At 33.1% G+C, this 21595-nt stretch overlaps 1 protein-coding gene across 8 annotated transcripts in view; it reads left to right on the top strand.

The window, feature by feature from the left end:
* DLG1 (discs large MAGUK scaffold protein 1) overlaps positions 1 to 21595 on the top strand; it is a 286764-nt gene that overhangs the window by 138416 nt on the left and 126753 nt on the right. For all 8 annotated transcript variants that reach the window (XM_061194326.1, XM_061194325.1, XM_061194324.1 and 5 more), the window contains one exon: positions 13917 to 13970. In XM_061194326.1, the coding sequence (XP_061050309.1) occupies positions 13917 to 13970 (54 nt within the window). The remainder of the gene's footprint in view (positions 1 to 13916; positions 13971 to 21595) is intronic.

The raw sequence follows: 21595 nt of genomic DNA, 5'->3' as shown, positions 1-21595 counted from the left end.
AGGGAGTTAAATATCTGGGATTTAATATAAGATGGGTTAATATTTGCCATTTTATCAGGTTATCTGTGAAATAAGATACATTCTAAACTTCATCATATTGAACCGCCTTAGATTTGTTATCATGCCTTTTATACTTGTAAATCTGTTCGAAACAGTTTTTTAATTTATTTGCTTTGGGAAATTTTATTTTCTAAAGATAATAAAAATAATTGTCCTCCTGATCTTGTACTGGATGTGTCATTTTATATATAGCATTTTGTTTTCTAGTATATATTTATCTTTGGAAATACTCATCTTTCTGTCATTGGGTAGGATAACATACTTCACATTTATTATTTAAAAACAATAGCTAATGTATATAAAGTATATGGGGAACTCTTCGTGGTATCTTTGCAACTTTTCTGTAAATCTAAAACTATTTTAAAATCATAAGTTCATTTTTTCTAAAGTTAATGTATAACAGTCAAAAAATAAAATGAAACAATAGCCAAATGTCAGAGAATCTGAACATTTTTAGCTTTCAGAGCTTTACTTAATAGTTCCAAGGGATGGCTTATTAAGACATTAACTACCCAACCAACAGAGTCATCCAAAGTTAAAATAATGGTAGTATTATTACGTATAATAGTGATCTTTGGTGTGAAAGATCTCAACCTCATTTAAAGTGTAAATAAATGCATCTTTAGGTATTTTTATTATTATTGATCTATAGCATAAAATCTAGTAAAAATGGTGTTTTTGCTGTGAAAACACAGTGTCAAAGTAAGTCCTATTGTGGGAAAAAATGGGTTATCAGCTGTGATTGTTCACATCTCTGTGCCCTTCCCCTCTCCTAAAAAGTGAAAATCAGTAAGAACATTATACAAAATAGGATTCTAGAGGAAATTATAGGTATTACACTAAAACTTCAGTCTATGTTATTATGTTACTGCTTCTATATAATCTCTGACCCTTTATGAAAATCATTAAAAGTCAAATCATTGTAAAACTACCAAGAATTGAATAGATAAGTCCAGATGGATATTTCCTCTGTATTGCAGAGAAGAAATTGAATTTATAAATAAAATATAATTCTACATAAGCAGCCAAAGGGTTATTGTAATATTGTAATAATGTAACACCTTTCCAAGTAACTAGGATTTAGTAGTACAATATTTTTTAAAGTAGGACATTTGAAAGTTTATTTTACTCTTGTCACCTCAATTTGTCTTTTGATGTTAAAATAGTTTTCTAGAATCCTTTGAAATTTTGTAGTAGTTTCTGTTCTTATATTCAATAGGGAACCAGTCCTTCCATTTCAGAGTTCTCTGACTTATTTACTCCAGTGTCCCTAACTTAGCATCACACTACACTTGGAAATTGTTGAGACATTGCATAGCCATGTAGTTATAAATAAAGAACTTGGATTGATCTGGTTTAGAATTCCAGTCCTACCACTTAACTGGCTGTGTAACTGAGCAGTTTACTTAACACTGATCTTCTCTTTACTCATCTGTAACACTGAAGATGATAGTACTTACTTGAAATGTTTTACAGTGATTGAAAGAATAGGAGTGTGTGTGTGCAGCTGGCACATGATCTTGGCTATTTGTATTATTAGTGTTGTTTCATATTTCCTTGAGACAGTAAACTAAGGAACAAGTTAAAAAAACAAATGAACAGAAGAGGCTTATTTATACTACCTAGCCTCATTTTAGGTTTTAAATATACTTACAAAAGTCCGAAAGTAGAGTAGTTTAACCATTGATGTTGTTTATGTGAGAAGGCTGTGGAGTGTGCCTCATTTTCCAGAATAAGTAAGTGTGTGCCTGAGTCATTGAGTATAACGTGCATTATACAATTAATAAAAGTGATTAAAATATTTGTCCCCAATTGAATTTTGAAATCCACACCTAATACATAACCTGATTTTAACATTTTAAATAGATATTTTTCTTCTAAAGATCTACTACTTTATATTTTAGATGCATCAGGATGTAATAGAAATAGAAACAGAAGATACAAGATTTAGATTCTAGTCCTACTTTGTGACTCAAACAAGTTACTTAACCTCTCTGAGTTTTCTACTCCCTTCATCTATTAAAAAGGGTGGCTGACGCCTCCCTGACTACTTCAAAATGAATTTGAGGACAAATAGGTAGATGATAATTTTTTTTAATATTGTCTTTGATTATTTGTAGAACTTTAAACTTTCACAGTACTTTTATATTGATCATGTCATTTAAATTTTATGATAACCCTCTGCAGTAGGAATTATCATGCTTATTACTCAGAGTGGTACAGAGAAGGATACATTGAATGACTTTTTGAAGTTGCAGAAAGAACCTGGACTTTATAGTGACACCTGACCCTACCACTTCCTGGCCTCACCCTTGCCTGGTTGTGTGATGGTGGGGACATTACTCAGTTTCTCATAGCCTCAGTTTCTCCACATAGAAACTGAGCACATAGTAGTTATATAACAGATGCTAGCTCTTCCTGCTGGAGATAAAATCATATAATCTCTATGATACTGGCCTATTAAATATACACCCAGAATAAATACTCTGCTTTAAAACCAGATTCTTTAGACCTTCTTCTTTACCAGTTGTGAGGAGCTATCAGGTAATTAAAGTATTGTTGAAAATGCTTTATAGCTAATTTTGTGTGTCTGTGTGAAAGTCTCTGTTCACATGCAAACAGGTGCTTTGGAGGGATTAGTTTTTGTTCAATAATTTGTTATTGTTCCAATCATGTAGATACTAAGATGAATGTAACATTGTTCTTGTCCTCTAGGAGCCTACTTTCTGTTTATGCAAATCACAACTTAACAAATAACTCCCACATGACATGAGAGTAGTTTACGTTAGAGGTATAACCAGTATAGAACATACTGTTGCTTCTGGATAATTCAAGTTCCACAGAACATCTGAGTGTTGACTCAAATGATTTGATCATTAGTATAATCTAAAGCATGGCTTGATACATTTTCATTTTACTAGTAATCTTAAATAGAATAGTATACTTGGATTACCTTGATGAGCCTTTTTAAGCCACACACTAATATCTGACTGCAGTGCCACTGTTCTATTTGTGTTTTGGGTTTTATGTTGGTTTGTTTGTTTTTATATTATTTTCAAATCATTTCAGACTTACAGAAAGTTGCAGGAATTGTACAAAGAAATTCCATATACTTTGACCCACGTCTCCCAATTGTTAATATTTTTACCTGCCACATCTGCTTTATCATTTCTGTTCTTCTGTAATTGAGTATAATATTATTTTTTGTAAACCAGTTAAAAGGAAGTTTTATTCATGCCCCTCTTACTGCTAAATATTAATACTTAATTAATTAATACTTAATTAATATTAATCTTTACAATACTAAATATTTTTCCAAAGAACAAAAATATTACCATAGTGCAGTGAGCTAAACCAGAAAATTAACATTAATATAATACAACTGGTAATTCTGTTTTACCAGTTGCCCTAATAATGTTTTTTGTATGAAAAACAAAAACAGGTACTTTGGCCCATCCAAGACCACAGTTAGTTTTCATGAGTCTACTTTAATCTGAAGTAGCTACACAATCTGTCTTTCATGTGTGTGGCCTTTTACAAGAGAACAGGCTAGTCGTTCTGTAGAATATCCCGCAATTTGTGTTTGATGCATTTTAATAATTAGATTGAGGTCATATATTTGTTTTCCATTTTTTTTATTGTGATCAAATACACATAATGTAAAACTTACCACCTTAACTATTTTTAAGTTTACAGTTCAGTGGTATTAAGTACATTCATATTGCTGTGCAAACATCACCATCATCCATCTGCAGAACTTGTTTCGTCTTGCAAAACTGAAACTCTGTACCCATTAAACACTTAATTCCCCATTCCTCCCTCCCCCCCAGGCCCTGGCAACTACCATTCTACTTTCTGTGTCTGTGGTTTTGACTCAAGTACCTCATGGAAGTGAAATCATAACAGTATTTGTCTTTTTGTGGCTAGCTGATTTCACTTAGTATAATGTCCTTAAGGTTAACCTGTGTTGTAGCATATGTAGCATCAGAATTTCCCTTCTTTTGAAAGCTAAATAATATCCCATTTTATGTATATATGAGACCTTGCTTATCCATTCATCTGTCAATGAACAACTTGAGTTGCTTCCACATTTTAGCTATTGTGAATAATGCTACTGTGAACACAGGTGTACAGACACCTCTTCAAGACCCTGCTTTCAATTCTTTTGAGTGTATACCTGAAAGTGGAATAACTGGATCACTTTGTAACTTAATTTTTAATTTTTAGGGGAACCATCATACTATTTTCCACAGTGTTGTATCATTGTATATTCCCACCAGTGGAACACAATGGTTCCAATTTCTCCACATCCTCACCAACACTCCTTATATTCTCTTTTCATGATAGTAGCCAGCCTGATGGGTATGAGGTGGTATCTCATTGTAGTTTTGATTTGCAGCTCCCAAATGATTAATGATGTTGAACATCTTTTCATGTGCTTATTGGCCATTTGCATATCTTCTATGGAGAAATGTCTATTGAAGTCCTTTACCCATTTTTGAATTGCATTGCAGTTTTTTTAATTGAGTTTTAGGAGTTCTTTATATATTCTGGATATTAGTTCCTTATCAGATATATGATTTGCAAATATTTTCTCCCATTCTGTGGGTTGCCTTTTTAATTTGTGGATGGTGTCATTTGATGCACAAAATTTTTAATTTTTAGGAAGTCCAAATTGTTTATATTTTCTTCTGTTGCCTGTGCCTTTGGTGTTATATCCAGTGAATCAACTACCAAATGCAGTGTCCTGAAGCTTTTACCCTGTGTTTTCTTCTTAGAGTTTTATAGTTTTTTAGGTCTTTTATTTAGGTCATGGGTCCATTTTAAATTAATTTTTGTATATGACGTTAGGTAAGGGTCCAAATTCAGTCTTTTGCATTTGGATATCCAGTTTTCCCAGCACCATTTGTTGAAAAGACTATCTTGTCCCCATTGAATGGTCTTAGCACCCTTGTTGAAAACAATTTGACTATATATGTGAGGGTTTATTTCTGCAGTCTCTATTCAATTCCATCGGTATATGTCTGTCTTTATGTCAGTACCATACTTTTGAGTACTGTAGCTTTGTAGTAAGTTTTGAAATGAGAAAGTATGAGTCCTCCAGCCTTGTCCTTTTTAGAATTATTTTGTCTATTCAGATCCCTTGAGATTCCATATGAATTTTAGGTTGGGTTTTTCTATTTCTGCAGAAAACATCATTGGAATTTTGATTGGGATTGGATGAAATCTGTAAATTGCTTTGGGTAGTATTGACATCTTAACAGTATTAAGATGTCATGAACAGGGAATGTGTTTCCATTTATTTCTGTTGTCTTTAATTTCTTTCAGCAACGTTATAGTTTTCAATGCACAAATCTTTCACCTCATTGGCTAAGTTCATTCCTAATTATTTTATTCTTTTTGATGCTGTTGTAAATGGAATTGTTTTTGTAATTTTCTTTCCAGATTGTATATTGGAATGCAACTGATTTTTGTGTGTAGACCATATCCTGCTACTTTGCTAAGTTTATTAGTTCTAACAGGTTTTTGTGTGGTTTCTTTGGGGTTTTCTACATGTATGATCATATTATCTGAAGACACTTAATTTTCCTTCTTTCTCATTTGAATGTCATTTTTTTTCTTATTTGTCTAATTGACTGATTTTTAATACTGTGTTGGATAGAAGTGGTGAAAGTGGGCCAGCTTGACTTGTTCCTGATCTTAGAGGGAAAGCTTTCAGTCTTTCACCATAAAAGTATGATGTTTGCTGTAGGTTTTTCATATGCGACCTTTATTATGCTGCGGTGGTTTCCTTATATTCTTAGTTTGTTAAACGTTTTTATCATGAAAGAATGTTGAATACTGTCAAATACTTCCTGCATCGATTGAGGTGATTGTGTTGTTTTTTTCCTTCATTCTGTTGATGTGGTGTATTACATTGATCAGTTTTCATATGTTGAATCATCCTTGCATTCCAGGAATAAATCCCACTTGGTCATGGTATATAATCTTCTTAATATGATGCTGAATTCAATTTTTGTTGAGAATTTTGGATCAATGTTCATAAGGGATATTTGTCTGCAGTTTTCTTATAGTGTCCTTGCCTTTGACCTTAGTATCAGGATAATGCTGGCTCATAGGATGAGTTAGGGAATGTACCTTCCTCTTCAATTTTTGGGCAAAGTTTGAGAAAAATTGATGTTAGTTCTTCAGATGTTTGGTAGAATTCACCAGGAAAGCAATCAGATTTCAAGGGCTTTTGTCAGGAGATTTTTGATTACTGTTTCAATCTCCTTATTAATTATAAAGTCTATTTAAATTTTCTCCATGATTCAGCCTTGGTAGGAGTTTGTCCATTTTGTGTAGGTTATCCAATTTGTTGGCTTACATTTGCTCATAATACTCTTATAGTCCTTTTTATTTCTGTAGAATTAGTAATAATGTTCATTTCTGATTTTAGTAATTTAGTCTTCTCTCTTTTTTCCTTAGTCCATCTAACTAAAAGTTTTTCAGTTTGTTGATCTTTTCAAAAAACAACTGTTGGTCTTTTTTCTCTATCATTTTTCTATTCTCTATTTTACTTATCTCTGCTCTAATTTTTATTATTTCCTTCCTTGTACTAACTTTGGGTTTAGTTTGTTCTTCTTTTTCTAGTTCCTTAATTTGTAAAGTTCAGTTTGTTGACTTGAGGTCTTTCTTGTTTTTTAAGGTAAATGTGTAGTTGTAAACTTCCCCCTTACCACTGCTTTTGCTGTGTCTCATAAGCTTTGGTATGTTGTGTTTTCATTTTCATTCATCTCTTTAAGTCTTTTCCAGTTTGCTTTTCTACTTCTTCTTTGATTCGGTGGTTAAGAGTATGTTGTTTAATTTCCACAGCTTGGTGAATTTTCTAGTTTGCTTCTATTATTGCTTACTATCTTCATCCATTTTGGCCATAAAAGATACTTTGTATGATGACTTTCTAAATCTATTGAGACTTAATTTGTGGCCTAATATATGGTATATTCTGGAAAATGACCCAAGTGCACTTGAGAAGAATGTATCCTGTTGTTGGACAGAATGTTCTAAATATGTCAGGTCAAGATGGTTTATTGTATCGATTAAGTCATCTTTTTCCATACTTATCTTTTGTCTGGTTATTTTACACATTATTTTGAGTGGGCATTGAAATCTCCAACTATTATTGTAGAACTGTCTATTCTCTTTAATTCTGTCACTTTTTGTTTCATAGATTCTGATGGTCTGTCACTAGGTACATAAATGTTAGTAATTGTTACATCTTCTTGCTGTTTTGAACCTTTTATTAATATATAATGTCCTTTGTCTCTTGTAACTTTTTAAAATTTAAATTCTATTTTGTCTAATGTTAGTATAGTCACTCCTACTATCTTTTGGTTACTATTTGCATGGAATATCATTTTCAATCTGTTTGTGTCTTTGTCACTTTCAGTCTGTTTGTGTCTTTGGATCTCAACGGAGTCTCTTGTAGACAACATAGAGTTGGGTCATGTGTTTTTATCCATTCTGCTGTTTGTTTGTTTTTTTTAATTGGAGAGTTTAATCAATTTACATTTAAAATAATTACTGATAAGGAGAGACTTCTGTCATTTTGCTATTTGTTTTCTGTATTCATTATAGGTTTTTTGTACCTTATTTCCTGCATTAGTGTCTTATTTTTTGTTTGGTTGATTTTTTGGTAGTGAAATGTTTAAATTCCTTTCCCATTTCCTTTTGTGTATATTCTTTAGCTATTTCCTCTGTGGTTACCATGGGGATTACATTTAACATCCCAAAGTTATAACACTCTAATTTGAATTTAAACCAGCTTAACTTCAACAATATACAAAAACTCTGCTCCTTTTAACAGTGCCATCCCCACCTGTTTCAGTTGTTGATGTAACAGAATTATAACTTTATACATTGTATGTACAAAAACATAAATTAACAATTTTAAAATGCATTCATCTTTTAAATTATGTAGAAAACAAATGTGGAATTACAAAGCAAAGTTACTATAATACTAGCTTCTGGACTAGTAATTGATTTTAGTTATTTACTAATGTTGACTTCACTTCTGTACTAAGAAGTAGCTTTTAGACTAATTTTTTAAATATAATTTAAAAAATATGAGTCTCTTAAATCATGTAGGTAACAAAAAGTGATGTTACAAAACACTATTAAAATAATAAGAGTGTTTTTGTATTTATCCTTACCAAGATCTTTATTTCTCCAAACACCTCAAGTTGCTGTCCTGTGTCCTTTCATTTCAACCTGCAGGATTCCCTTTAACATTTCTTTCAGGGCCAGTCTACTGGTAATGATCTCCTTCAGCTTTTGTTTATCTGGGAATGTCTTAATTTCTCCCTCATATTTGAAAGATAGTTTTGCCAGATACAAGGTTCTTGGTTGGCAGTGTTTTTCTGTTAGCACTTTGAATATACCAGCCCACTGCTTCCTGACCTCCAGAATTCTGATGAAAAAATCTATTAATATTATTGAGGATCCCTTGTATATTGAGTCACTTTTTCATGCTGCTTTCAAAATTCTCCCTGTCATTGTCTTTCAGGAGTTTGATTATAATGTGTCTGAGTGTGAATCTCTTTGAGTTAATCCTACCTTGAGTTTGTTGAGCTTCTTGGATGTTTATGTTCTTGTCTTTCATCAAATTTGGGAATATTTTAGCCATTATTTCTTCAGGTATTTTCTCTGCCCCTTTATCTCTCTCTTCTTTTTCTTGGACTCCCACAATGTGTGTGTTGGTCCACTTAATGATGGCCCACAAGTCTCTTAGACCCTGGTCACTTTTCTTCAGTCTTTCTGTTTTCAGACTTAATAATTTACGTCATCCTATCTTCAAGTTTGCTGATTCTTCTGCGTGTTCCAGTCTGCTCTAGTGAATTTTTCATTTCAGTTATTGTACTTTTCAGCTTCAGAATTTCCTTTTGGTTTCTCTTTAGGTTTTCTCTCTCTTATCTCCATTTAGTTCATACCTCATTTTCTTGACTTTGTCCTCCTTGTCTTTTAGTTCTTTGGATATCTTTAAGGTGGTTGTTTTAAATCCTTTGTCTAATAGATATGCCACCAGCTCTTTTTCAGAGACAGTTTCTTTTTTCCTCTCTCTCCTTTGAATGGACCATATGTTCCTGTTTCTTTGCATGCCTTGTGATTTTTTTGTTGTTGAAAATTGGACGTTTGAATCATATGATTTCTCTGGAAACCTGATTCTACCCTTTCCTAGGGTTTGCTGGGTTTTTTGTTTTTTGGTTTTTTGATTGCTGTAGGCTATCTCTGTGCTAAAAATCAGCCTATGGTGTAACTTTAAGATCTTCGCAGATTTTTTCTATGCCTGTACCTTCCCCAGGCATACACAGTGATTTTCTAATTTCCCTCATATATGTGGTTGCTTTTGAATATTCTAATCTTCAATGTCTGGCTCTCAAAAGGGGAAAAAGAGAAAAATGAAATTGTGGAAGGAGACACTTGCCCTTTAAATCTCCTGGGAGTCACTTCAGTCAGAGAGAGAGAGATTTACATCGATTGGGGGAGGTTCAGCAACAATGGCCACTGCCTCTTTGCACCTCCATGATCAGAAGCAGCAGTAAGAGCACAGATTCCCTATATTTGGAGGACAGGGTGTTTTTTTGCTGCCCACCCCCATCCCCACTCCACCCCGGTTTGTGCAGGCTTTGTGCCAACTGCTCCAGGAACACTTAAGAGGGGTGGGAGTTGGGTAGCTGCTACTGTGCTAAGAACTGAAATTGACTGGATTAACCACAGTTTGCCATCTAATACTTACCCTGGAAGTTGTAAGCCTTCAATAGACTAGAATTCCAAAATAGTTACATCACACTGGCAGTTGCGTTTTTGCCAGTGCAGTTGTTATCTAGGTGGAGAGACAAAATTGTGGGACTTCTTGTGTTGCCATCCTCCCAGAATTCACCCTATTTGTTTTTACAATCACTTTAACTTACAGTGATCACTGAAGTGATAGCATTTAACTTTTAATGCAGTGTGTCTCAAATTAGAAGCCAAGATGTATTCTCTGGGGTTTGTGAGTTCTGTGTTTGAAAAACATTTTTTTTATAATTTAGTAGGGGAGAAAGAGACACTAAGCCAATAATATAATGAAACTTTGATACATGCTAAGAAGGAGAAATATAGTATACAGCATAAAAGCATTTTCTAAACTCCTAATTTTGGCCTGTTTTTAAATAACTGGATCTTAGAATTATTTTAACACAAAATTTTTAAGATGTAATATTATGCTCTGAAAGTGTGTAAGGATGCTGCAGTGTGTTAACAGCAGCAGACCGTGTGAGGCCCTTTATTAATGAAATAAAATAGTAAAAGTTGGATGAGCAAAATTATGTTTCTTAAGTCTTGTTATTAATTCATGGGTCATATTCTTTAGGGGTTTGTTAAGTTTCTCTTTCTGGTATATCCCTGCCCCCTTACTAATCACCCCCCCATTTCTAAGTGAATTATAGGACTTCATTATTGTCTATTGAAACATACACAATGGTATATATTGTTAGTAAATAATAATGGATTAGCAATAGGTTTCTGTGGTTTACAACACATTTTTTTTTATATTACTTCACTAGGTCCTCACACAGTCCTCTTGGGTAAAGGTATGTCTCTTTACAGATGCAAAAAATAAGTTTCAATAATACTTGTGATTTATCTGTATATTCAAAGTCATTGAATGGTAGAGTGAGGGTAGAGAGAGATCTAGAACCATGTCTTTTGATAAGTGTCACTTAAAGTGAGGTGCAGGGAAGGGTTTTTTTCTTCATTTGAAATAACTTTCACATAGATTATTCTCAAGTCTTGTTGCTGTTGTTTGATTTCTTCCCTAAGCAAAGCTGATAATTTCATGTTACCTATTCTGCTATCCCCTGTCCTAGATACAGATCCTGAGGTCTTAAACTATCCAGATTTGCCACTGTTTTTTATTTTAGTGATCTCTACTTCAGCTATCTGAAAGTAGCAAATTCCATGGCCAAATTTTTCTCTATCTCTTCCTTCAGAAGTACCTGTTCTGGCTTTTGTGCTAGGTTATTATGTCTTTCTGAGTTGTATATCATACCCTCCAAGCCCATTGTGCTACCTCATTCCCACCACCTCCAAATTTGAGAGGAATGGAGTACTACTTTGTCAGATACCATTTCTGTATTCTGTAATATAAGAATTTAGAAAATCTTAAGTTAGTAAGGGTAAATTTTAAGGTAATGTTTTAATTCTCTACCTGCTAACACAGTCTTAAATATTTTTATCATTATTTTAGGCGGCTTAAACTTGAGGCCGTCAAATCATGCCTCTTGAGCTTCATTTACGTAGGCTTTTATTTTAGACTATATTTTGTGATATGTCTTTTTCAAATTGCTAGGTTGTCTTATCTTGACATTAGTTTTGAATGAAATTCTTGTTTAATCCTCATTGTGAACATTCCCAGTTTTTGTTCAATTTCAAGTCCTTTATTCCCATGCTTTCCCTTCAGGTGTGATCATTCACTCATATTAATTCTAAGATACATCTACAAATAAACTTATTGTACCTATATTAATTATCTAATCATATTCATTAAGTCAAAATTACAAATTATTTTTACTAGTCTGTATTATTCTTTATTCAGAACTGAACTTTAAAATTGAAATTAATTTTATGATGGGAATGCTAATATCTTGATAGCAACTCTAACCTATATTTCACAACTGTATTAGTTATTAACCTCTTACAAACTGAGTACTTGACTCAATATAATTGTTTGGCTGTATATTATGAAAAATTTCAAAAATGCTCAGACATAAAGGGAGTAGTACAGTGAACCCCATGTATACTCATCACCCAACTACAACAATCCTCAATTCATGTACTCTTATATGATCCATAGCCCCTCCTTCTCCTGATCTCTCATTGCCATTATTTTATTTTGAAGTAAATTTAACCCTTTATGTAGTTTGGTTTGTATGTATTTCAATATCAGTTAGACTTTTTATATGACTAGAATCAAAAGATAACTTACCTACAGTGATGATGAGTTGGTGATCATGAACAGCTAGTGTTGTGATAATTCTGGTATAAGTTAGATTTTGGTAATAAACAACTTTTTCCACTATATTTTTGGTAATAAATGAGCAGAGAGAACCAAATGGTTTTCTTGCCATAATTTTTGAAGAATGTAACTTCTTTTATAACTTTAAATAGCCTTGTTCTTTCTTGCCCTCCTCTGTAATTTCTTAAGCAGAAAAGGTGAAGTACCATTAATTTTTTAATGAATTAAAATATCAATTTGAGAAATGTCAGTAGTCATTGGGAAATGAATAATTTCAAATGTTCATAAAATCTCAGATGTCTGTTAGTTGACTAGCTTTGCTTGAATATCATTCTCACAAATAGTATTTTTACCTATTAGGTTTGCTTTTCACTGAATCATTCGAAAACAGACTATTGTAGTCAAAGGTAGGACTACACATAAAGTAGTTAGTATCATGTTTATATTTAATAAAGTATTCCCTACTCATTTTGTTTGTTTGTTTTTTTCAGGGTATTTTTTATTGTTTCAGGTGTACAGCAAAGTGATTCAGTTATATACATTTTTTCAGATTATTTTCCATTATAGGTTATTACAAGATACTGAATATAGTTCCCTGTGCTGTACAGTAAATCCTTGTCCCTACTCATTTTTAACTTGCTGCTTCATGTAGCTGAGATGCATACTGTACAATTATTTAAGCATGCAATGGTGTTGTCTTTAAGCATTTTATCATATGATCATCCAGATCTAGTACTTTGCTGAAAATAATGTAAAACATTTGAACGCTGAATATTCATTCACCTTTTAGAAAAGCCCATACACTTGGAAGAAAACGGTTATTTTGTGTATTATGTTTCTTTCATACAACCTTTTTGTGTAATTCTTTAGTTAGAGTAGAAGAACTGTGAATGTTTAGACACATCTCTTAAAATTTATTTAAAGGATAGTCATCTTTTTGATTCTCTGAAAATGTCATTTGACTTGGTAATTTTATACTCTTAAATGTGCAGAAGAAAGATAATTTTAAGAGGAATCACATCAGTTTTCTAGTATATTCTGGTCTGTTTTTCATTTGGTATTAATTGCATTTTATTCTTTAAATTTTATTGTACCTACATAATAACCACTTTTCAACTTAAGCAGAAAGCCAAGCTTTTTTCATTCCAAACTTAATTAGACCTATGTTATTCTACTTGGCTTTTTTGTTTTTGTTTTTTTGTGGGTTTTTCTGGTTTTTTGTGGGGTTTTTTGACCACTAGTTATTCTGTGAGTGGTCTAGAATAACACGTGGAAAGCAATAATTGCAGTTGATAACAATTGAGGTCTTTTACGTTGAGTGTGTTTCCAGTATTCTAAAAGTTTGCGATTGATTTCTTTGTATGGCTTTTTGTTTGTTTGTTTATTCCAGTGTTTAAACAGTTCAGTGTGGGACAGAATTTTTTTTCTGGGTGATAAAATGATTGGAATCTTCATGGGATCCTTGAGACTAGAAAAGCAAATGATTTCTGAGCAATTTGGGAAGAGTTGTTTGTTATGCTAGAGAATATTTGTGGATTTTTTGAGAAGGCTGGTGAACTTCTTTGCAAATATTAAGAAAATTGTGTCTGTTTTAGCAGAAATAAGAACTTATTTCTCAAAAGCAATTATAACAACTGCCTATACCTAAATCTTTCCATTGGTGCTAGAAACTGGATACATAGTTTAACATATGTAAAGTTCATATAAAATTATACTTTAAGAAATAGCAAATCTTTCATATGCTTCTAACATTTGTGAACATTATTATGTAATGTGTCAATTTTCCTGTTAAGCCTAACACATTTACAATTCTTTCTCTAAGGCAAATCCTCCTCCAGTACTGGTCAACACAGATAGCTTGGAAACATCGACTTATGTAAGTTCCATTCATTGCCATAGTTAAATAATTCTGTTTTCTCTTTTGTAGGTTTTGATATAGATACAAAAATCACAGCATTATTTTCTCTAATACATTGTACTTACAATGTTCTATCACTAAGCTGTAATTGTTAAAGTAAATGAAGCAGTACCGTCCTTCTTTGGTTGTTCTTTTTCTATACTCTTGCAAAGCAGAAATGGTGAAATAAGAAATTTTATTTTTAAATTAAAATGAATAACTTTCGCTGTCTCTGACCGATGGTCATTTACACAATGCCATATATTCCAAGAGTCATTTTTGAAGTCTAATTGAGTGACTAGATTTTTAGTGACCAGGTTTATAGGTGTTCACATATTCAAATAATTAGTTATAACTTTATAACTTTAAATTGATTAGTGCTTCTCTCTAAACTTCTTTTGTTAAAAAGCCTTCTTTCTCCTAAAGATAAATAGCCAGAACAGCAGAATCTAACATTTTTCACCCCAACTAAAATATCTTCGGAGATGTTTAAGTAGAAGTTGTGCTTGCGCATTTTAAAAAAAGCAAATGGTGCATAATTTAATAGGTTGTAAAAATCTTTTTCTCCCATTTTTTAACTATAGTTGATTTCAGTCTATACTTTAAAACATTATATTTAGCTTTATCTTCCGTTTATATTTATATGGGTATGTCAAATTTGGGGGGATTTTTGAAAACTTCAAATAATAATACTTAATACAAACCAAAAATACTCTTTTCAGTCAGTCACCTTTCACATGGATAAAGAATACTTAAGCAGAATTTTGTTTGTACTTTTGTCAATATTTTCTTCTTCACATTTCTTTCTCCCTCACTTGTTCTTTTTGTTGACTTATGTTTTGCTTAAAGACAGAATCAGTGATTAAATATTTTTATTTTAAAACCCTTTCAACTGAAAGGTTAATATGTAAGAACTAACAAATAAAATGATATCAACAAAGAAAATAAATACACATGCATTTTAGGGGAAATGTCAACAAATTAAAAACAGGATTAGCATACAAGCAGCAAACTTAGAGTAAAAGTTGTATTAATTTTAAGTTTGTATGACATATTATTCATAAAATACTTTTCCTGCTAAAGCAGGGTATGTTGGGAGTCTTGAAAACCATTCATTACCCACGGTGAGAAATTTGCTAGAAGGATTCACAAGGCTCAGCATGTTGTACCTATGGCTAAGATTTATTACAGCTATGTGATAAGTCAGGATCTACAGTCAGATTATAAGGCTGTATGTCTAGAAGAATCCATGTTTAGATTTCCTTCTACTTTCTTCCTCCCCAGAGGGGTCCACAGAGCACTCTTTTCACCTAGCAGTGAAAAAGTAGCAACACGTATGCAGTTTTTCTGCCCAGGGAAACCCATTATGGACGCAGTGCAAAGTTATTTATTGGTGGTTGGTCACATAGGCACCCTTTGTCCAGCGCATACCAAATTTCCAAGCTCCCAGAAGGAAAACAGGTGTTCAGCATAAAATGCATTGTCTTTGCAAAGTCTAGCCACAGTAAGCAACCCTTTCAGTTAGGGAATGGTGGGAACACTCCCAAAATCAATTTCTCAAATACCTGCTAAGACCCTTCTAGTGATAGCACCCTTGGGCCTGCTTTATTAAACCTTTTCTGTACGTAAGGATATAAGATAAATTCCAGTTCCTTAAGCAAGATTTTTCAGAGTGTGGTACTTTATCATACTTGAAGAACACTGTGTAAAATGTTTAGTAACTATTCTTTGCAGGTTTTTAATTTAATTCTGAAATTTAAAATATATTCCAGAATGGTTTTTAAACTTATTTGTTATTCCTTTGTTAAGTCCTGATCATTTAATACTAGCTATGTGTTGATGAATAAAAATAAGAAAACTTGCAGCTATTGCTTTATAACACTTTTTTTCCTGATTGTTGTCACCATGCTTTCTAAAATTAAGTAATTTATATATATATAATATATATATATCCTTCTGTAAACATTCTGTGCATGTACAAGCATGTATGTGTTGTTTTCAAACTTTTACCATATAAAAATCAATGCCCCCACTGATAATTTTTGTATAGATATTTTTGTGTATTTATGCAATTATAGAATCAGTATATTTATATATTGATACATAGATTGCTCAAAGGGTATGTCAATTTTTAGATTTGATCATTATTGCCAAATTGTACTTCACAGAGTTATATCCATTTATACTTCAACAAAAATTATTACTGTTTTTACCCCATACTGTCACTAGCATGGTGTGTTAATAAACTTTTTGATCTTTTGTTAGCATTATGTTTAAAATGTATTAACTCATTGTTTCAACTTGAATTTATGTCATACCTCACCTTTTTCAACTTTTTCACCTTAAAAAATTTTATCTTGAGACACGTAACACAAAATCTACCCTTTTAAAGTATACGATTCAGTGGTTTTAGTCTATTCACAATGTTGTGCCGTCACCACCACTTTCAAATTCCAGAACATTTTCATCACCTTGTAAGGAAACCCTGTACCGGTTAGCAATCACTCCCCATTCTGCCCTTACCTCAGCCCCTGGCAACCAGTAATCTATTTTCTGTCACTGTGGCTTTGTCTTTTCTGGACTGTTCATATAAATAGAATCATACAATATGTGGCCTTTTGTATCTGTCTTCTTTCACTTAGCATAATGTTTTCAAGGTTCATCTATGTTGTAGCATGTGTCAGAATGTCATTCCTTTTTATGGCTGAATTATTTTTCATTTTATATATATATATATATATATATATACACACACACACACATACACACACACACACCACGTTTTGTTTATTCATCCTTCTCTTGATGGACCCTTGGGTTGTTTCCACCTTTTGCCTGTTGTGAATAATGCTGTGGTAAACATTGGCATACAGTATCTGGGGATTATTGTTATTTTATCAACATTATGTCTCTCAGTCCATGAACACAGACTGTCTTTCCATTCACTTACATCTTTAATTTTGTTACCAATGTTTTATAATTTTCAGTGTACATGTCTTACTCTTCTTTTGTTAAATTTATTCCTGTGTATTTTTATTCTTTTAATGCTATTATAAATGAAATTGTTTTCTTAATTTCATTTATGGATTTTTCATTGCTAACATACGGGTATATAATGGATTTGGGGGTATTGATCCTCTACCTGCAATGTTACCGAACTCATTTATTAGCTCTAATGGTTTTTTTCATGTAGATTCCTTTGGATTTTCTATATAAGATCATGTCATCTAAAAAGATAGTTTTACTTCTTCCTTTCCAATAAAGATGCCTTTTATTTATTTTTCTTGCCTAACTGCCGTGGCTAGAACCTCCCTTAAAATGTTTTATAGAAGTTGCAGAGCAAACATTTTTGTTTTGTTCCTGATCCTTGGGAGAAAGCTTTCAGTCTTTTACCATTAAGTATGATGTATTATACTCAGTTTTAAGTATTAATTGGTATTAATACTTAAAAGGAGGAGGAGAGAAAAAAGAGAATATGTACATGTGTTTTGGAGAGATGGAGTTAGACTTAATGATTCATCTAGAGCTGCATCTTCCAAAATAGTAAGCCACTGGCCATGTGTTGGTATTTAATTTATATTGATCAAAATTCAATAATATTTAAAATATAGTTTCTCTGTTTCAGTAGTCACATTTCAAGCACTCAGTAACCATGTGTGGGTAAGAAACTCCTCTATTGGAAAAGGCAGATTATTTTACACTTCCATCATCACAGAAACTTCTTTTGGACAGTGTTGATGTAGCAAAGTTAAAAACTCAAAAATAACCAAATAAAATTTTAAATAAAAGTAATTTGGGGGGATTTCCCTGCAGATAATAAAACACTATTTAATTAAAGCAACATAGTTCTGGTCCCAAACCATATTAGATCAGTGGAATACAACTCATCTTTGCTATATGTTATATAATCTGATTTTTTTTCCTGGTCAGGTTTATTATAGAGTAGTTGTTCTTAGTTATGACTTTATGGGACTTTTTCCCCGTTAATATTAAGATTTTTTTTAATATTTAGAAATTTACCACCAATTCTTAAGTGTCTTTGGAATTTCTTCCTTTTACCCAAATTATTGCCGTAACTTCTTTACCAATTTACTTTTCTCCTATTTCTCTCCATTTCTGTTCCATACTGCCACAAATCTTTTTCTGGAAAATCTATTAAACCTACTTGATGCTCCAAAACTTTCAAGAATATTTCTCATTCATCAGGAAAGCATTCAAGACCTTTCACAATCAGGCTCCAATCCACTTCTAGTTTCTTCTCCAGCTTTCACCCCCGCCCCGATACACAATCCCATTTTGTTAATAGGACTAAATTCAAAACCTAGGAAGTACTAGCAATGACAGTTCTCAAGAAGTATTCTAAATCTATTCTGTTTTTAAGGGGGGAAAAAAACCAAATATTTTGTCAGTAAAATATTACGTTGTCTAAAGATTGATCTCTCTTCTCTCATTTTATACCCAGCTTACCTCTCACCTTATCCTGTTAACTGAGAGTGATAAACCCATTAGCCAAGCATTTCTTTCCTGTTGGAAGCCACATTTTGTAAAGCTATTATAAAAAGAAGACTAAGCAAATCAAGCATTTTGTAGTTTTGCTGGAAACCATATAGCTTTTGAAAATATTACACCAACATTATTTTTTTGTACTTTTACTGTTAATGAAGTGGTACTTGTAGAGTAATTTGTGGTTTTGATAATGTATACTTGGCATTTAGAAGCCCAGTTTGAATGTGTTTAATGATGTTATTGAATTGTCTCTATACATGAAATTATCAGACAGTTTCAAGTTATTAAGGGTACAGGAATAAAGTCATCTGGGGTTCATATGGCCGTCTCACATTTTACCTTTCTAAAATCACTCTATGCTACCTGGAATCCTCACCAGATATCAATACATCATGACTTGGCATTAAGTGAAGCATCAAGGACGTTTACTAAGTACCTACCTTTTTTTTTTTTTTTTTTTTTAAATACAGCAGGTTCTTATCAGTCATCAATTTGTATACACATCAGTGTATACATGTCAATCCCAATCTCCCAAATCATCACACCACCACCCCCACCCCCCCGCTGCAGCTTTCCCCCCTTGGTGTCCACACGTTTGTTCTCTACATCTGTGTCTCAGTTTCTGCCCTGAAAACCGGTTCATCTGTACCATTTTTCTGAGTTCCACATATGTGCATTAATATATGATATTTGTTTTTCTCTTTCTGACTTACTTCACTCTGTATGACATTTTCTAGATCCATCCACGTCTCAACAAATGACCCAATTTTGTTCCTTTTTATGGCTGAGTAATATTCCATTGTATATATGTGCCACATCTTCCTTATCCATTCGTCTGTCGCTGGGCATCTAGGTTGCTTCCATGACCTGGCTATTGTAAAGAGTGCTGCAGTGCACATTGGGGTGCATGTGTCTTTTTGAATTGTGGTTTTCTCTGGGTGTATGCCCAGTAGTGGGATTGCTAGATCATATGGTAATTCTATTTTTAGTGTTTTAAGGAACCTCCATGCTGTTCTCCATAGTGGCTGTATCAGTTTACATTCCCACCAGCAGTGCAAGAGGGTTCCCTTTTCTCCACACCCTCTCCAGCATCTGTTGTTTGTAGATTTTCTGATGAAGCCCATTCTAACTGGTGTGAGGTAATACCTCATTGTAGTTTTGATTTGCATTTCTCTAATAATTAGTGATGTTGAGCAGCTTTTCATGTGCTTCTTGGCCATCTGTATGTCTTCTTTGGAGAAATGTCTATTTAGGTCTTCTGCCCATTTTTGGATTGGGTTGTTTGTTTTTTTCATATTGAGCTGCATGAGCTGTTTATATATTTTGGAGATTAATCCTTTGTCCGTTGATTCATTTGCAAATATTTTCTCCCATTCTGAGGGTTGTCTTTTCATCTTGTTTATGGTTTCCTTTGCTGTGCAAAAGCTTTTAAGTTTCATTAGGTCCCATTTGTTTATTTTCGTTTTTATTTCTATTACTCTAGGAGGTGGATCAAAAAACATCTTGCTGTGATTTATGTCAGAGAGTGTTCTTCCTATGTTTTCCTCTAAGATTTTTGTAGTGTCCGGTCTTACATTTAGGTCTCTAATCCATTTTGAGTTTATTTTTGTGCATGGTGTTAGGGAGTGTTCTAATTTCATCCTCTTACATGTAGCTGTCCAGTTTTCCCAGCACCACTTATTGAAGAGACTGTCTTTTCTCCATTGTATATCCTTGCCTCATTTGTCATAGATGAGTTGACCATAGGTGCGTGGGTTTACCTCTGGGCTTTCTATCTTGTTCCATTGATCTATGTTTCTGTTTCTGTGCCACTACCATATTGTCTTGATTACTGTAGCTTTGTAGTATAGTCTGAAGTCAGGGAGTCTGATTCCTCCAGCTCTGTTTTTTTCCCTCAAGACTGCTTTGGCTATTCGGGGTCTTTTGTGTCTCCATACAAATTTTAAGATTTTTTTGTGCTAGTTCCATAAAAAATGCCATTGGTAATTTGATAGGGATTGCATTGAATCTGTAGATTGCTTTGGGTAGTATAGTCATTTTCACAATATTGATTCTTCCAATCCAAGAACATGGTATATCTCTCCATCTGTTGGTATCATCTTTAATTTCTTTCTTCAGTGTCTGATAGTTTTCTGCATACAGGTCTTTTGTCTCCCTAGGAAGGTTTATTCCTAGGTATTTTATTCTTTTTGTTGCAGTGGTAAATGGGAGTGTTTCCTTAATTTCTCTTTCAGATTTTTCATCATTAGTGTATAGGAATGCAAGAGATTTCTGTGCATTAATTTTGTATCCTGCAACTTTACCAAATTCATTGATTAGCTCTAGTAGTTTTCTGGTCGCATCTTTAGGATTCTCTATGTATAGTATCATGTCATCTGCAGACAGTGACAGTTTTACTTCTTCTTTTCCAATTTGTATTCCTTTTATTTCTTTGTCTTTTCTGATTGCCGTGGCTAGGACTTCCAAAACTATGTTGAATAATAACGGTGAGTGTGGACATCCTTGTCTTGTTTCTGATCTTAGAGAAAATGCTTTCAGTTTTTCACCGTTGAGAATGATGTTTGCTGTGGTTTTGTCATATATGGTCTTTATTATGTTGAGTTATGTTCCCTCTATGCCCACTTTCTGGAGAGTTTTCATCATAAATGGGTGTTGAATTTTGTCAAAAGCTTTCTCTGCAGCTCTTGAGATGATCATATGGTTTTTCTTCTTCAGTTTGTTAATATGGTGTATCAGATCGATCGATTTGCGTATACTGAAGAATCCTTGCATCCCTGGGATAAATCCCACCTGATCATAGTGTATGATCCTCTTAATGTGTTGTTGGATTCTGTTTGCTAGTATTTTGTTGAGGATTTTTGCATCTATATTCATCAGTGATATTGGTCTGTAATTTTCCTTTTTTGTAGTATCTTTGTCTGGTTTTGGTATCAGGGTGGTGGTGGCCTCATAGAATGAGTTTGGGAGTGTTCCTTCCTCTGCAATTTTTTGGAAGAGTTTGAAAAGGATGGGTATTAGCTCTTCTCTAAATGGATGATAGAATTCACCTGTGAAGCCATCTGGTCTTGGACTTTTGTTTGTTGGAAGATTTTTAATCA

Source organism: Eubalaena glacialis, chromosome 6 (genome assembly GCF_028564815.1).
Source record: "Eubalaena glacialis isolate mEubGla1 chromosome 6, mEubGla1.1.hap2.+ XY, whole genome shotgun sequence".
Taxonomy (NCBI): Eukaryota; Metazoa; Chordata; class Mammalia; order Artiodactyla; family Balaenidae; genus Eubalaena; species Eubalaena glacialis.
Note: the sequence above shows the minus strand (reverse complement) of the source record. Positions and strands in the feature narration are given on the sequence as shown.